We start from the raw sequence: 17,252 nt of genomic DNA, 5'->3' as shown, positions 1-17,252 counted from the left end.
TGGTCAGGCTGTTCTCAAACTCCTGACCTTGTGATCTGCCCGCCTCAGCCTCCCAAAGTGCTAGGATTACAGGCGTGAGTCACCGCACTGGGCCTTAAGAACCAATTTTTATACCCATGAGGGTGATACTGCCTCCATTGAGAATACGTGGTTTAGTGTAGTGGTTCTCAACTGAGGGCAATTTTGCCCCCCTAGGGACATTTGGCAGTATCTGGAGATGTTTTTAGTTAGCTGCAACCAGAGGAAGGGGTCAAAACCTCAGCTTCTTGGTGGATAGGGTTGCTACTAGTATCTTGTAGGTGAAAGCCAGAGACTCTGTTAAACTTGTTCCAATGCACAGTATGGCTCACCACAGCAGAGAATTATCTGACCCAAAATGTCAGCGCTGCCAAGTTTAGGAAACCCTGCTCCAACATGATGGTAAGATTCAAATGTACTCTGAGTAACCCAGAAATGAAGGAAGTAAAGGTGGACCATGCCAACTCAAAGGCTACAAGGTGAAGGGAATAGCAGAAGTTGGGTTCCCGACTTTCAGGTTGATCCTGTGTACAACATGGTTTGCTTGTCTGGGAAAAAAGGTCATCTTCGTCTTCTTAAGTAACTTGTTGCTGTTTTTCAATAATATCATGCTTTTTGTTGTTTCTGTCAAATATGAGTAAACACTTTAAATATGTATAACATATCTAAGCAACAGTTTCCTTTTTTCTATTTTTTTGTATCTTGCTTTATAAAACAGATGAATTTCTGAAAAAATTACGTAAATTTATATTTTCTATGAGGTGTATTTCATCCTCTGACTTTATTTTACATTACATTTTGAGAGGCTCATCCTCATTCCTGATCAGTCCTCATTTGACCTGGCTCCTAACATTGTTACTTTAAATTTAAATGTAGTAGCCTCTCAGCCTCTCTGGGTTTTAGAGGACGGGGATGGTTTAAGAGAGGATATGCATTTATTGAAAGTGAGAAATACTCTCTCATGGACATGGTCCAGATCATGTGCCCAGAGCTTCTAGCTCTCCTGTTGTCCCCATCACACTCACATTCCCTTCTTCTGCTGCCCAGAGTTGGCGTCGAGGAGCCCTCCGAAGAGGACCAGAACGAACACCACTGGCTGTACTTCAGGTGACACAAGGGCATCCTCAGAAAAAATTAACTGGGCCTGGCTTTTCTCTTCTTTCTAACCTCAGATATTTCTCTTTATACTGTTTTACTCTTCCTGTATGTGCCAACCTCCACCCCTTTTAGTAAAGGGGCAAAAGGTTAAGTCAGTTTTAATCATTTTTTTTCCACCCTTCCTCTGGGTTGATTGATGTGTCAGTGTTCTTGGGATTCTCTCTGCTTTCCCCGCATGTTAGACAATATGTTGCCAACACAAAGCCTGAGTTGTCAAGTGTCTCCTTTTTGTACAACTGAGCTTAGTGTTAAGAGCAGCTCATTGTCAGAGCCACACTTTTCCCACAAAATCCTGCTTATGATCTGGTAAATAAGGCTCTTCATTCATAAAGAGCACTAGAATTTTCATATTTCAACCATGACTGGGATAAGGCTTACACCATCTTAAATATCACTGCTGTTATAGTTTTTCAGAATACGTATTTGTGTACTTGTGCCTTGTCATGGTCAATCAGAAGATATGAAGAATGTTTATTTAACCAAAAAGATAAAGATTCTTCTAATGCAGTTTGTTTCTTAGTATCCTTCCAAGTTTATGATATAACTATGCTTAAGGGTGGTGATGTCTGGGCAAGCTGAGTACAGACTTTAATGTTTCTTCTTTCCTTCCTGTTTCTGTAATTGGCACATTTTCTTCCTGATCTGATTCTGTGTACTGCTAGATACGTCAAATGCAAAATAGGCTTCAACTCTGTTCTCGGCACTATGAGACTATTTCACTTCCTTGAGGGCAGTGGTGAGACCAGTGGGACATGGGTTTTGGGATATCACCAGGCCCTGTATGTACACTGTAATGACACCCATGAAATTAAGTATTTAAGCTCACCGAAATCAGACTTTTTTGTATGCACACATGTTCGTTTTTGGAGACTGACTTTGATACCAGCTAAATTGCAGAGGAAACCCTTTCCTTTAAAGCATGCCTTCAAGAAGGAAAGTCCTTCAGGCAAAGTGTAAGTTATTACACTTGGGGCATGAGCAAATTCAGATTATGATATGGTATTCAAGGTGTTATATGAAGACGTATGTCTCATATTCCTCAAATTACTCAAAACCTCGACCATTCAGGGGCTTTTAAAAAAAATAATTAATTAACATAGAATACTTCTAAACCTTCCAAGATTTCATGGCATTTTATCTGTTAATCAGAATGGACAAGTTATACCAACAGAGTAATTATCAATTTTTGGTATTTATTCATTCCAGAATGAGCATATCAGTTTGCTTGCTTTATTTTTTCATTTAGTGTGGGATGTCCACATCTATCTAATTCATAATGGAAATAAAGATAATTGTGTCCATTCTGAAAGAAAAGACTGTCATTTGTGTTTTTATCAGGGAATGCTAAAATAAGATATAATAAAACAGCATAAAAAGTTCCAGTGTCAGGAGAGAGATACATAAAGTGAACAGTAGCCTGACACTAGGAATTTCAGGAAGTGGGGGGACCCTCAAGTCTTCTGAGGCTTTAAACCTGCAATTAAAATTCTGTGCCTGGGATGGGCGTGGTGGTTCATACCTGTAATCCCAGCACTTTGGGAGGCCGAGGTGGGCGGATCACCTGAGGTCAGGAGTTCGAGACCAGCCTGGCCAACATGGTGAAACCCCATCTCTACTAAAAATACAAAAATTAGCCAGGTGTGGTGGTGCATGCCTGTAGTCCCAGCTACTTGGAAGGCTGAGGCAGGAGAATCACTTGAACCCAGGAGATGGAGGTTGCAGTGAGCCAAGATCATGCCACTGCACTCTAGCCTGGGTGACAGAGCAAGACTCCATCTCAAAAAAATTCTCAAAAAAAAAAAAAATCCTGTGCCTGTTCTTTCTTGCTGCCCAGTTCCTCACTAGAACACACTGGTCCATTGCTTTACCTCCTCTTCCCAGAGACCAGTTTGGTTCTGGGCTCTGCCCCAAGGGTGGAGCTCTTTGTAGGAAACCACAAGGTCCCGTGTCATCCTTGGGGATTGGTCCAAGAGGCCCTCAACCCTGCCAGAAAAGTAATTACTAAATTGCCCTAAAGTAAACAGCCTTGAATAGGGGAAAAAAATTGCAGAACATCATTTGTTCATGACCCTGATCTGTTTTATTGTTTTTGGGTGGTTTTTTTGGTTGTTGTTTAGCAGTAACAAGCTGATAAGCAGCTCTTTGCTTCCTTTCTTAGAAATCTCCTGTTCCACACTTTCACCAGTAGCAAGGCCCTCCAAGAGATTCCAAGGGCCTTCCCACATTTCTCTGTCTGTAGGAGGGCCCGGGAGGTTTTTTTAGGCTCTCTGCTGTCAGGAGTTTGGGCTGCATTTCAGACGTGGTTGATTACAAAGTGGCTGCAGTGAAGGTTGGAACTTCCATGGCTGATGTAGGATTTCCCTGGCATCTTTTTTTCTCTCCCCCACTGCCTAATATTATCCATGGCACAGTTTCCTGCCTCAGAATGAGGAAGGTGTGAGGAGTTTTAAAAAATGACCAGATGCACAGAGTGCCAGTTAGTATGTTACTAAGCCAAGACAACTGCCCTGGTGCTTTTATAGTATTCGTTATAAATGAGTCTTGCCATTTGGCTTTTTCTTTCTCTTTAGTTGTTGCTTTCAAATGTGTGAGTCCTCAAGGCCATCTTGATGCAAGAGGGTATAGGGGCACCAGGATTAAAAGCAGATCAGGACTCTAGTTAATGATATTGTTAAAGAAAACATTATTCTGATATATATTAAATGGGTAAGGCAGACATTGTTCAGGACCATCACGATTGGTATAGGGACCACTGTGGTGGAGTTTTGCAGCAGAGGAGAGAAACAGGGGTCAGTGGATGGAGTAAGGGGGTAAGGGGAATTCTGGCTAAACTGACCTAACAAGATTCTTGCTGAAGACAGGCTAAGTGGATTATGCATCACCCGAGGGATTGTGGGGGATGAAGAACCCAATCAGATATTGGGAACAGGGGGTTCTGGCCAAACCAACTTAGCAAGACTCTTGCTAAAATTGGGCTATGCTGAGATGGATATGGAAGCCCAAAAGTCAGTACCTAGTTGGGAAGTGAATTCCTAGGAGTCTGACCAAAGTTTGCTCAAGGAGAGATTCTTTGTCAATATGCATGTGAAGTTTTTAGGGGAAATGTACTGATGTCTGCAGCTTTATCTGAATGCATCCAAAAAAGTAAGATGGGTGATAGAGAAATGGATAGATAGGTAATAAGGAATATACTGTAAAATGTTAATGGCAGAATCTAGTGATGGTGGGCATATAGGGGTTCACTATAAATTATTTCAGCATCTCTCTCCCTATATACTTGAAAAAATTTATAACAAAATGTTAGGGAAGTTAAAGCAGGCCAGGGTAGAAGTGAGGAAGCAGCATAGAGGAATGGCCCAGTGTAGTGAGACCTACATTTTGATAACTGAGACCACCTGGTACAGAAAAGCAAGTGGACAGTTGCCAGCATGTGTTGTGTTCCAGAGGCCTTGCTTAGAGTGGAAGCACATGGGATTCATCGCCCCTCCGACCCTCTGGGATCTGAAGTGGTATGCGACCTCTTTCTCACAACTTCTGCATGACAGCCTTCCTCTCCTTTTAGCTAACCACTCCTTCTGCTTCGGGAAGATGGTCAGTCTCCGGGCTACTTGCAGCCTGCATGGCTACCACGGGCCAAGCTAATACTCTCTGTTTTTCTCTTTGTCTTTCTCCCTGGTGACTTTCAGAGTTGGTGTTGACCCTGATCAAGACCCACCACCCAACAATGACAGCTTTCAAGTCTTACAAGGGGTAAGTCACAAGAGATGCGTCTTCCTGGGGAAGACATTTGAGCATTTGCCACATGCCAGGCACTTTGCATAGATTCCCTCATTGTGATCCTGACAACAGCCGTATGAAGTACGTACTGCTGTCCCCATTTTACAGATTAAAAGCTGAAGTTTGGGAGTTTGAGTCATCTCAGAGTAAGTGATGGAGTCAGGCTTTGTCCCCAGGGTCTGTGTTCTTAACATTATGAAGGGTGTGGGCTCGCCAGAAAGAGTCCCTGACTCCCCACTTTTCATTAATGGATACTGGTTCTACAACTGGTTCCAAGTCTATCAGGGGCCCCCAGGAGAAGGAGAAGGAGAGCAATACAATTTGACTGTCCACCCCAGGGATCTGAGGAAGAAAGAAGAGACATCAGGTGCCTGCAGGCATTCCTGTTCCTCCAGGGCCTGGGATCCTCTAGGTGAGGAATTTGGAAAGGACAAAGTAGGGATGGCTTGCCTTTGCTCCATGAACTCCAGGGCCTCAGGTGGGAAAACCAGGAGCCTGGGGCTGGAATCTTACAAAGGTTCATTTACTCCTATGTTTGACACCTGGGCTGGAAGGCCTCGACCACAAGTATCTCTGACTGGAATGTCTGTGCAGGGCTTTTCCTTGTGGTCTGAGCTGCCTGCCAGCATGGAGGCTGCAGGGTATTTGGATTTCCTATATGATGGCTCAGTGTTCCAAAAGCAAGTGTCCCAGCAAGGAAGGCAGGAGCGACATCACTTTTTCTGATCTAATCTTGAAAGTTCTACAGCATCACTTCTGTGGCTTTCTATTGCTTAGAAATGCATTCCTAAGACCCAGCCCAGATTCAATGGGAGGGGATAGAGACCATAACCTCTGGATGCGAAGAGTATCAACAAATTTGCAGATATGATTTGAGGCTGGCATATCATTCCAGTTGTGCAACTGTTGGGATGATTTTTTCTCCAGGTTTGGCTCTTTACCCAGTTCAGTATCACCCGGGCAGGCAAGGTGTGGAAAGGAGAGTTATGATAGGGGCAGAAATGTGTTACCAATATATATTTGATCTTGGGAGTCAAGAACTATGTTGTTCAACATTGAATACCCAGTGCTGAGCACAGTGGCTGGCACATGCCGGAACCTGAGAGGGGTTTGTTGAGTGGATGAGGGAGTGAGAGATGCAACGTGCAGCAGGCAGCCTTACTGACCACATGTGTACATTGTCCATGAAACCCTATTCGTTTTTTTTTCCAGTCAGCTTTGAATCTGACTCATCATTGCACTTAATCCTAAACTTCAGGTTCCATAGGATCTTTGAAATGATTCTACCTACCAAATCAGATCTAAGAAGTCTGGCAAAATGTGGTGCTGTGTGGGGCCAGTGGGGTGCCACTGTAGCCTTTTGTGGTTTCTTTCTCTTTAAGCGTGACCACAGTCTGATAAGGCATTTATAGCATTGATATCCATTCTAGGTCCCTGCTGAAGGGACACAGATCCGTGACCTGGAAAGTTCTGGACATTTTGGGAAGACTTTTCAATAAGCTACATTGGAGATTTGGCACCCAGAAGACCTTTGAGATGATCTTAAAATTGGCTATTATATCAGTTGGGAACATGTGGTCTCAATGAGAAGTTCTCTTTGAAAATTTGCTATTTGACTCTAGCTTTGATTAAGGACTTTAGAAAACAGGGGTTCAGGAACTGAGCACCTGGAAGCTAATTTAGAGTTTGGGAGATCTTGAAACTCATCCTGAGAAAACCCCAGGGGAAAACATGATGGACATCCTTATTTTACCAAAGGGAAGATAATGGTTCTGGCAGGACATGACTGCCCTGTTCTAAAGCATCCTCCACAGAACTGCGGCCACTCTAGATTAATTTTGTAAGAAAAAAAGGCCAATAGCAAACGGATCGTAAGGTTTGGGGAGATTTCATCTTGCTCCAGACCACTCAAAACACCTCACCCCCTTTGCTGTTTCCCAATGCTTCTACCTCTGCATTCAAGTATCTGTAACAGAAAATAAGTGAAAAGATTTGGCTAATCATGTAGCAGAACTTACGATGTATCACATAAACCCACACTGGCAACAGTGGGCTTGTAATTGGATTCAGTAATAAGCTTACTGTCACTTTTCTGTGGAAATGTTTGAGTGAGAAAGCAGCAGGTCCAAAGTGCTGAGGGTTCTTCTGGTGTTTAGTCGGTACAGTGACAGCTAAAATAGCCCACGCCCCCAGGTGGAGTGCGTCTCAGGAACCCCCCTGGATGAGCCTGGATGGATGAACTCAGTGTTCCTGTCAGCTCCCAGAGGGCCTCTTGGGCTGAGAGCACCGTACATGTGGTGTGATGAACAGGCTGGCAGAGACTCGCGCTGCACTCCTAATGGCGCCCTGTTTGCCACAGCCCTAGCCAGGAGCTGCATCACAGCTTTGCCCTGAACTCTTTCCTTCCAAACCTCACACAATCATGCAGAGGGCCCCTCAAAGTCAGTTCCACTGACCTTTTGAAAGGTTTTCAAGATTGCTGTCATATAGGGAAAAACACGCAAACCTCAAGCTTGGTTCTCCAGGGCACCCTCTTAGAAATGACTCAGGCCCTGGCGCAGAAAAGGCCTTATTTCTCCAGTTCCTCCTGGTCTGACTCCTCATTCCAGTGAGCCACTAACTGCAGGGTTCGGAGCGCTCTGTGGTCATGAGAAACAGAGAAATACATGGGCTTCTCATTTTTGGGTGAAACCCTGGGTTCTTGCAGTTTCCCCTGAAATAGATCCAGGTCACATGCTCAGTTTTGTCATGAAACCGAAATCAGAGGTAGGGAAAATCCAGATGTTTGTTCTCTGCTGGAGAAAAAAGTGCAGTTCTCTTTACCTCATTTTCTAAATATCTTTCTAAAAACAAACAAAAAACTAACATTTGATGGGAAAGCATGTCTTGTAGTGAGCACAATTTTCCTCACTGGTCTTGAAGCCCAGGGTTATAAACACAGTCATGGCTAGGGAGCTACAGACTATTAGCTCATGTGGGAGAAGGAAGGGAGCTGTTGCCTAGAATTTTGCTTCATGTGGGGAAAGCATAAAAATGTCGTGGCAGACTTCAGCTTTGTGTGCCTGGTAAGTTTGACTCGTTAGAACAAAACAAGACAGAAAAATCTCAGTTGCTTTGTTTCTCTGGAGGTCTTGGTGACTTTGCAACCAAAACAAAAACAACCCCAGCTGGAGGCAAGCTGCCCAGCCCCGGGGTGGCCTTCCAGCCCATTAAAGGGGGGGACTTCTCATGCCAGACAAGACAGCTGAGATTTCTATTGGCTGCACATGCAAACACATTCACTTCCTTCCCTGAGTTTACAGAATAGCACTCATTGATGAGGCCACTTTGGAGCAGCTAAGAGTGTGAATCTGAATTTATCCCAGTTTTACCATATCAGCAGGACAAGGTCACAAGCCGGATATTAGTGGGATGTGGAGGAAAGGAAACCACCAATGCCTGTGTATGTACACCCGTGCGTGCATGTCTGTCTGTGTTTATGTAGTGAAAACTAGAAGATCAGCTGTTTATAGATGTGTTCACATATGACTTTTCGAGCAAGTTAGAGTCATTTGTTTCTGGGTTGTCCTCATTTTTTGTTTGTTTTCGTTTTTGTTTCTTCAGGCTGAAATCTGATACCCCATCACCTAAATCTTTAACTTCAAACCCTTGTGGAGGCGCCTTTCCTCCAATTACTACTCTGTAACAACCGTTTCCAAATGCCTCCCTTGGCCCCTGATTTCCCTTTCTGCCCTTCCTTTTCTGTTTTCTAGAAACTCAGAATCAAGATCAATTTATTCATTTATTTGACAAATAATTATTGAGCACCTGTTCTATTTCAGACATTCTTTCAGATTCTGGGAAAACATCTGCAACAAGATAGATAAATCTGCATCCTGAAGTGATAAAGGGTGAGGGTGGAGAGTGGCAGAAGCAAGACAGTTGAGACACTCAGGCCTCACCAGCCCCTCTGAAGCAGAATCTACATTTTAACAATGTCCTCAGGGAATGTATGTACATTTTACCATTAGAAAAGCCCTGATCGGGCCGGGCGCGGTGGCTCAAGCCTGTAATCCCAGCACTTTGGGAGGCCGAGGCGGGTGGGTCACGAGGTCAGGAGATCGAGACCATCCTGGTCAACATGGTGAAACCCCGTCTCTACTAAAGATACAAAAAATTAGCTGGGCATGGTGGCGCATGCCTGTAATCCCAGCTACTCAGGAGGCTGAGGCAGGAGAATTGCCTGAACCCAGGAGGCGGAGGTTGCGGTGAGCCGAGATCGCGCCATTGCACTCCAGCCTGGGTAACAAGAGCGAAACTCCGTCTCAAAAAAAAAGAAAAGAAAAGCCCTGATCTAGGCAATGCGTAGCTCTGGACAGTTTTAAAGGAGGGAAGAAAACTATCTGTGTATCATGGTCAGAGACTTGATTCCTGTTTTTTTTGTTTTGAAACAGGGTTTCCCTCTGTCACCAGGGCTAGAGTGCAGTGATGTAATCACAGCTCACTGCAGCCTTGACCTCTTGGGCCCAAGGGATCCTCCTCCCTCAGCCTCCTGAGTAGCTAGGACCACAGGTGTGTGCCACTATACCAAGCTAAGTTATAAAATATTTTTGTAGAGACAGGATCTTGCTTTGTTGCCCAGGCTGGTCTCAAACTCCTGGGCTCAAGTGATCCTCCCACTTAACCCTCCCAAAGTGTGAGGATTATAGGCATGAGCCCACTGTGCCTGGCTGACTCCCTGTTTCTAAACCCTATTATTACCCTTTGCTGAGAAATCTTGAGCCCATTATCCCAATGACATGACAAAGGCCCTCTATTAGTCTGTTCCTAGACTTCTATAAAGAACTACCTGATACTGGGTAATTTATGAAGAAAAGAGGTTCAGTTGACTCATAGTTCTGCAAGCTGTTCAGGAAGCATGGCTGGGAGGCCTCAGGAAACTTACAATCATAGCAAAGGCAAAGAGGAAGCAAGCATGTCTTACCATGACAGAGCAGGGGAGAGAGTGCCATACACTTTTAAACAACCAGATCTCTTGAGAACTCACTATCACAAGAAGAGCAAGGGGGAAGTCTGCCCCCAGGATCCAGCCACCTCTTACCAGGCCCCTCCTCCAACACTTAGGATCACAACTTGAGATGAGATTTGTGGGGGGACACAGAGCCAAAATTTATCAGGTCCAGGCCAGGCGTAGTGGCTCATACCTGTAATGCCATCACTTCAGGAGGCCAAGGCGGGCGAATCACCTGAGGTCAGGAGTTTGAGACCAGCCTGGCCAACATGGGAAAATCCCATCTCTACTAAAAATACAAAAATTAGCTGGGCGTGGTGGTGGGCACCTGTAATCCCACCTATTGGGGAGGCTGAGGCAGGAGAATTGCTTGAACCTGGGAGGCGGAGGTTGCAGTAAGCTGAGATCGTGCCACTGCATTCCAGCCTGGGTGACATAGCGCGACTCCATCTCCAAAAAAGAAAAAAAAAAGCATATCAGGCCAAAATCAAGTGACATCATTTATTTACTCTTCTGCCCTGTTGTAGTTGTCTGTGACTGCTCTTACAAATTACCACAAAGTGGCTGAAAACAATACAGGTGTCTTTTCATCTTTTTTAAAAAGGGACAGGGTTTTGCCAGGTTGGCCAGGCTGGTCTTGAACTCCTGGGCTCAAGTGATCCTCCCATCTCGGCCTCCCAAGTTGCTAGGATTATAGGCATAAGCCACCATGCCCAGCCAAAACAATACAGTTTTGTCATTCTTACAGTTCAGTAGATCAGATATCCGGTGGGCTCAGCTGGTTCTCTGCTTCAAGTTTTTCAAGGTGTCAGCAAGGCTAAGCTCTGGGAGAAGCCACTTCCAGCCTCATTCAGGTTGTCGGTAGAATTCAGTTCTGTGTGGTTGAAGGACCGAGGTCCTATGTTTTTGCTGCAAAGCCAGCAACAGTGGGGCGAGTCTTTGTCAAGCTCTGAATCTCTCCCGTCCTTTCTTCTGCTACATTCCTCTGACTCTTTTGCTATCCTTGTCCAGTTTTTTTTTTTTTTTTTTTGAGACAGAGTCTTGCTCTATCACCTAGTCTGGAGTGCAGTGGTGTGATCTCAGCTCACTGCAACCTACGCCTCCTGGGTTCAAGCAATTCTTGTGCCTCAGCCTCCTGAGTAGCTGGAATTACAGGTGTACGCCACCATGCCAAGCTGATTTTTGTGTTTTTAGTAGACGTGGGATTTCGCAATGATGGCTGGGCTGGTCTTGAACTCCTGACCTCAAGTGATCCCACCTTGGCCTCCCAAAGTGCTGGGATTACAGGCATGAGCTACCCATGCCTGGCCCTCCTTGTCAACTTTTAAGGGCCCATGTGATTGTATTGGGCCTACCTGGATAACCTTAAGTCCGTCCACAAAGCCTCTTTTGTCAAGTAATGTAACAGGCTCCAGGGATTAGGCTATAGAAAGCTTTGATGGGGTGACCATTACTCTGCCTACCACATGCTGCATCCCTGAAAAAAAAGTAGGTTGTTCTCATTAGTGTAATGACCTTAACTTTTAAAGCCATCTTTTAATATTATGTAAGAATGGAATGAAACAGACATCATCATGCATTCATTCTAGAAAAATTATTTCAAAAACAGGACTGTTCACTATTCCTCAGTTCTTTGATCAGCTTTCTTTTTCTTCATTACATTTGTCAGTCAATATGTATTTGTCTGTCGCCCCTTCCCCCTCCCCCTGCCACCCCCCTCCCCGCTGCCACCTTCACCTTTTAGAAAGAGTGCTTGAGGGGGAGGTGCTACTTGAGGGGCAGGTGCTAAGTTATATTCCTCTTTGTGTTTCCAGCACCCACCATGGTGCCTGGCACATAGTAGATGCTTAATGAATGCAGAAGAAATAGACACTCATTGTCACATGCTCAAAAAATGGTAATACGCAGGTTGGTGGTGTTTTCTTGAAGGGGCTTCTCCATTAGTAATGGCAGTAAAAAGATGAAAATTCCTTGAAGAGGCTTCTCTATTAATAATGGCAGTAAAAAGCCACATAAGATAGCCAAATGATGTTAATGACTAGGCTTTTTTTTTCCCCCAAACAAATATGTGCTTGAAATTACATATCCAGTCTTTGGAAATGAACTTAATTAGTAGTATGAGCTCTAACTACATGCCAGATTCTGTGTTAAATATTTCACAAATATTTAATCATCACAAAAAAAGTCACATGGCAAATAATAATGAGTCAGTATTTGTTGAGTGCTTGCCATGTATCAGACACCATCCTAAGTTCTTTAAATGAAAAATCTTTTACACTTCTAAAATAAAAACCTCTTTTTTCTCTACATTCACACTTGTAATGCCAAATATGTGTGGTCTTTTTCTATACCAGCCAATTCTCCAATGTTCAGTGAAAACCAACTGGACCTCCTACAGTTTAACTCACTAACTACCTGGAGTTAGCATCAGATCCCACAAGTTAAGGACTCAGTCCCACAAGACTGTCCCCACTTCAGACACTAGTTGCAAGTCCCAGGTCGTGACCTGTACTTCAGACTGACTGGCTCTATGTTGGGGGTTCCCGCCCGCTCCTCAGGTTTGATAATTTGCTAGCATGACTCACAGAACACAGAACTTTGACCATTACCAGTTTGTTATAAAGGATGCAATTCAGGAACAGCCTAATGGAAGAGATGCATAGGGCAAAGGATGGGGATGGGAGTGTGTGGCGCCAACTTGGAAGCCCTCCAAATTGTGTCATTTAGGGCTTTATGAAGGTTCCATTAAATAGGCATGGCTGATTAATTCAGTAGCCATTGGTAATTAACTAAACCCCCAGTCCTCCCCTCCCAGGAGGTTGGAGATAGGGCTAAAAGTTCCAATCCTCTAATTACATGGTTGGTTTCTCTGGCAACCAGTGTCCATTCAAGAGTCACCTTATTAGCATAAATTCAAGTATGCTTTAAAGGAGCTTATTATTAATGAAAAACACATTCCAGCCAGGTGTGGTGGCTCACGCCTATAATGCCAACCCTTTGGGAGGCTGAGGCAGGCCGATCATGAGGTCAGGAGATTGAGACCATCCTGGCCAACATGGTGAAACCCTGTCTCTACTAAAATGCAATAATTAGCTGGGCATGGTGGCATGCATCTGTAGTCCCATCTACTCAGGAGGCTGAGGCAGGAGAATTGCTTGAACCTGAGAGGTGTAGGTTGCAGTGAGCCAAGATCATGCCACTGCACTCCAGCCTGGTGACAGAGCAAGACTCCATCTCAGGGGTGGGGGGCAGTGGGGACATGTTCCTCTTGCCTTATGTACTCAGGAAATTCCAAGGGTTTTAGGAGTTTTGTGTCAGGCAAAAACCAGATATATTTCTTGTTCTATCACAACATCATAGCCTCATAATGCCCCTAGAGGTAGGTAATCATTAATATTTCCATTTTACAGATAAGGATACTGAAGCACAGAATGGTTAGGTAACTTACCTAGAGTCACACAGCAAGGCAATGGCAGTGGCACAGTCAGGACCCAGATAGTCTCCTGAGAGAGCCTGTGATATCCACACCTATACCTCTTAGAGTGCTGCGTTGCTTTTGAAACATTTCTCAGAGAAGCCATACTTATGCACAGGCTTGAAAGATGAATAGAGATCAGCCAGGTAGGTATTCTGGGTGGGAGAAGGTGACAAGAAAAAAGGATGTTCCAGGCTCTAGAAGTTGCCTGAGCTAAAGACATGAAGTGTGAACCCAGGTTTTGAGGAGGGGCAAGTCTACGCTTTTTCTGTGGGCAGCACAGGAATGGAAAATCCAAGAGTCGCCAAGTGCAGCCAGGAAGGAGGCTCTGCCTGTTCCCACGGTGACCCTTGCTCAGCCCTGTGCTGTTCAGAGCCCACAGGAAGGGCTCTCTTGGCTCCTCTGTGATAGCAGCCCCAATCATGTCATGAAGCAGTTGTTGCCTGTATTCCGGGTCAGCTTAAAAAAATTAGTTCTGTCACACAGAACTGCCGTGATTTCCCCAAAGCCACCATGTGTGGATTTATCTAAGTTCTTCCTGTACCTAATCATGCTTCTGGCACCAACTCTTGGAATAAGAAGTTGTTTAACACCCTTTTCACAAAGTGACATTTTTGATTTGTCCTGAATTTACCCCTTATGGCCTCTAAGGGTTGTCCCTTAGTTTCTTACATTTCGGGATTTGCTGTGGAGTCTGAGGTCACTTGATCTTATTTGTGGATTGCAGGCATATCTTTCGGTAGCCTGAGAAGACCTTTTGTTACGTTGCTGTCAAACAGAAGCCATTCCCTTGCTTTACTCATTTTAATTGTCTCTTTTAGGATTTATGTAAGTCTCTTGTAACTTTCATTTTTTTAATTTAACTTTTAAGTTCTGGGGTTCTTGTAGCTTTCTTGAGATGGCAAGAAATTAAGTAGTCCAATGATAATAAATGCTATGTGGTTTTGCAGAGGTTAAGATGACAGAATAGGGTTCATTGTTTTCATCATTGATTTAAGGGAAGAAGCGGAAGAAACTGACTTTGGGGGACTTGTTTTGTGCCTAATGGTTTATAGTGTCCTTCCTGATGATATTTATCATTGTGCTGGCTTTTTCTTTAGTAAAATTCTACAGGCACTTAGAACTGAGAGCTTAAAGACTATTACTTTATAAAGAACCATTTAATTGTTTCCATTATATACTTGCCTATCAAAAAATCATCTGCCACTTTTCTACTCAGTCATGTGGTATTTTGGAATCTTCCTAAAGTTTCATTGGGTTAGCAATCAGTCACCCTGCAAACGGAGGCATTTCTGTGCTCTCTCTCTTCCACATGATTTATAAAAATGTAAAATCAAATTGGTCTCTGGGGTCTCTCCTTGTTTATATTTCCTCATCCACAGAAGGCCCCATTTAACTGAGCCATTTCCATATCAGTCACTAAACATTCCTGAAATACCAAGGGGATTCAATTTTTAAAAACAATCTTTGCTGTTGGAAACTTTAGGAATGTATTAATAAATAGTGCTCGCTAATTTCTCTCCTTCTTGTCCATGTGATTCTCAAAGATCTCTGATTAATTCCGGTGTTGCCATTGCAGGTAGAATTTACACTCACTATGATTTAAAACTACTTGTAATTTTGGTTCAAGTTGATTTGGTGATTGTCAATTGTCCCTCACTTGCAGAGTGGCCTCTCCCTGTAATATTAAAGAGAATGATGATAAAAATGGCTTCACAAGCAGTCTGCTTGCAGAGCCCCAGTCGTGCCGTCAAATTGCTGCAGTCAGTCTGAGTTTTTTTTTTTTTTTTTGAGAGGGAGTTTCACTCTTGTTACCCAGGCTGGAGTGCAATGGCGCGATCTCGGCTCACCACAACCTCCGCCTCCTGGGTTCAGGTGATTCTCCTGCCTCAGCGTCCTGAGTAGCTGGGACTACAGGCACGTGCCACCATGCCCAGCTAATTTTTTGTACTTTTAGTAGAGATGGGGTTTCACCATGTTGACCAGTATGGTCTCGATATCTTGACCTTGTGATCCACCCGCCTCGGCCTCCCAAAGTGCTGGGATTACAGGCTTGAGCCACCGCGCCCGGCCCCCCAGTCTGAGTTTTATATTAACTATGCTGCTTCTGATATTTGCACAGAACAGATTTTCTAAACCTTAAATGAATGTTTGATTTTGCAGGTTATTTTGAAAATTACATGATGGGGATGTCTGAATTGGAAGGACATGAGAGTAGCAAGTTCCTTGCTACTTGAGGGTAGATAAAATTACAGAATTGTTAGTTCGAGCTCCTGTTTCTCCTTGTCACTGATCCCACCTTCCTAAAGCTGGTGGGGAAACAAGTTACCTTACCACCTGGAGCACAGTGTAGGTGCCTGGGTAAGGAGCACAGAGAAGCCTTAACTAGTTTGTCAGGATACTCAACAAAATGTGGTTTCCACAGGCCTACTTTGGGGATGGGGGTTGGAAAGCTACTTTTACAAAAAGCTTTCAAAAATATTCTCTACAAATCAATTTTGGCCTGTTAGGATCTAGACTATTTTAGGGTAATTAATCTGCTGAAAGGCACTTCGAGGAAAATTGCAATAAAGATGCCAAAAGAAATGCTGTTCCACATTGAGTTTGATCTATCCACAGACATAACCCAGCCTTTCTACTTTGGAGACTGACTTTTCTGCCTTTTGAGTTTATTTAATTTCTGTTCAAATGCTACCTTCCAATATATCTTTGAAACTGCTGACATTGGATGCTTGACTATGAGCTCCAGGGCTATATAAGTTATTAAGAAAATTTTTTTCTTTTCTTTGAGATCTCTTTTGTACAACTAAGTATGTGCCCTCTTGTTTGTTCCTAGGATGGCCCAGATTCTGCCAGAGGAAATCGGACAAAACAGGAGAGCGCATGGATATTCAGGCTGTGGTACAGCTTTGATCACAAGTATCCTTTTAAGTAGCATCCCCTGTGTCAGTGAAACATTGGGGATGAACTCTTCGTGTTGAATTGCCAGTGAATGACATCTGATAAGTAAGGAAAGATGCATGCTTGGGACAGGGATAGTATGTCCTCTCATAGAACATGTGCATTGAGTATTCAACCATAGGTAGTCCTGGTGAGCATCTCTCTGGCCAAGAGGAATGTTTGCATATCCTTAGAGTAACCATCCCACAGCCTGGTAGACTGGTGTGGCTCTTAAGAGCTTTGTGTCCAGGGAACTATGCCTTTTTAGGTGATTAGATTAAAATTATGCAATGAATCATGCTATGGTCAGAAAAGGAAGTAGAACTTCAGCTGTAAATCCATATGGGGAGGATAATTCCTATTGGATGAACTTGGCCAACTCTGATCTCATATGATCTGATACTGGTATAACTGGGCCACATGCAGGGCAAACCCTGTTCTAGTAGATTCACTTGGTCTCAAGTGAAAATTAAAAACCAAAATGTTAAACCCTCATTGTTTTTTTTTTTTTGAGAGGAGGTCTCACTCCATTGCCCAGGCTGTGTGGTGGTGTACTTGACTCACTGCAAGCTTCCCCTCTGGGGCTCAATCAATCTTCCCACCTCAGCCTCCCGAGTAGCTGGGACCACAGGTGCATGCCACCATGTCCAGCTAATTTTTTGTATTTTTGGTAGATATAGGGTTTTGCCATGTTGCCTAGGCTGGTCTTGAACTCCTGGGCTCAGGTGATCTTCCCGCCTCCGCCTCCCAAAGTGCTGGAATTACAGGCATGAGCCACTTCACCCAATCCCTCATGGTTTCTCAGGTTGACATAGTGATCAAATGGGCAGGTGGCGTATTATATATGGTTTTTGGAGATGCTGAAAATGTTAAAAATTTATTGAAGTATAACAG

The 17,252-nt window shown here is 43.9% G+C and overlaps 1 protein-coding gene across 2 annotated transcripts in view; it reads left to right on the top strand.

Annotated features, from left to right (window-relative positions):
- SLC9A7 (solute carrier family 9 member A7) overlaps positions 1 to 17,252 on the top strand; it is a 151,437-nt gene that overhangs the window by 122,374 nt on the left and 11,811 nt on the right. Inside the window, exons 13-15 of one of the 2 annotated variants that reach the window (XM_035289161.3) lie at positions 1,066 to 1,125; positions 4,863 to 4,926; positions 16,255 to 16,337. In XM_035289161.3, coding sequence (XP_035145052.1) covers positions 1,066 to 1,125; positions 4,863 to 4,926; positions 16,255 to 16,337 — 207 coding nt within the window. The remainder of the gene's footprint in view (positions 1 to 1,065; positions 1,126 to 4,862; positions 4,927 to 16,254; positions 16,338 to 17,252) is intronic. The other variant, XM_035289162.3, reaches the window with a different exon arrangement.

Source organism: Callithrix jacchus, chromosome X (genome assembly GCF_049354715.1).
Source record: "Callithrix jacchus isolate 240 chromosome X, calJac240_pri, whole genome shotgun sequence".
NCBI classification, from domain to species: Eukaryota; Metazoa; Chordata; class Mammalia; order Primates; family Cebidae; genus Callithrix; species Callithrix jacchus.
Note: the sequence above shows the minus strand (reverse complement) of the source record. Positions and strands in the feature narration are given on the sequence as shown.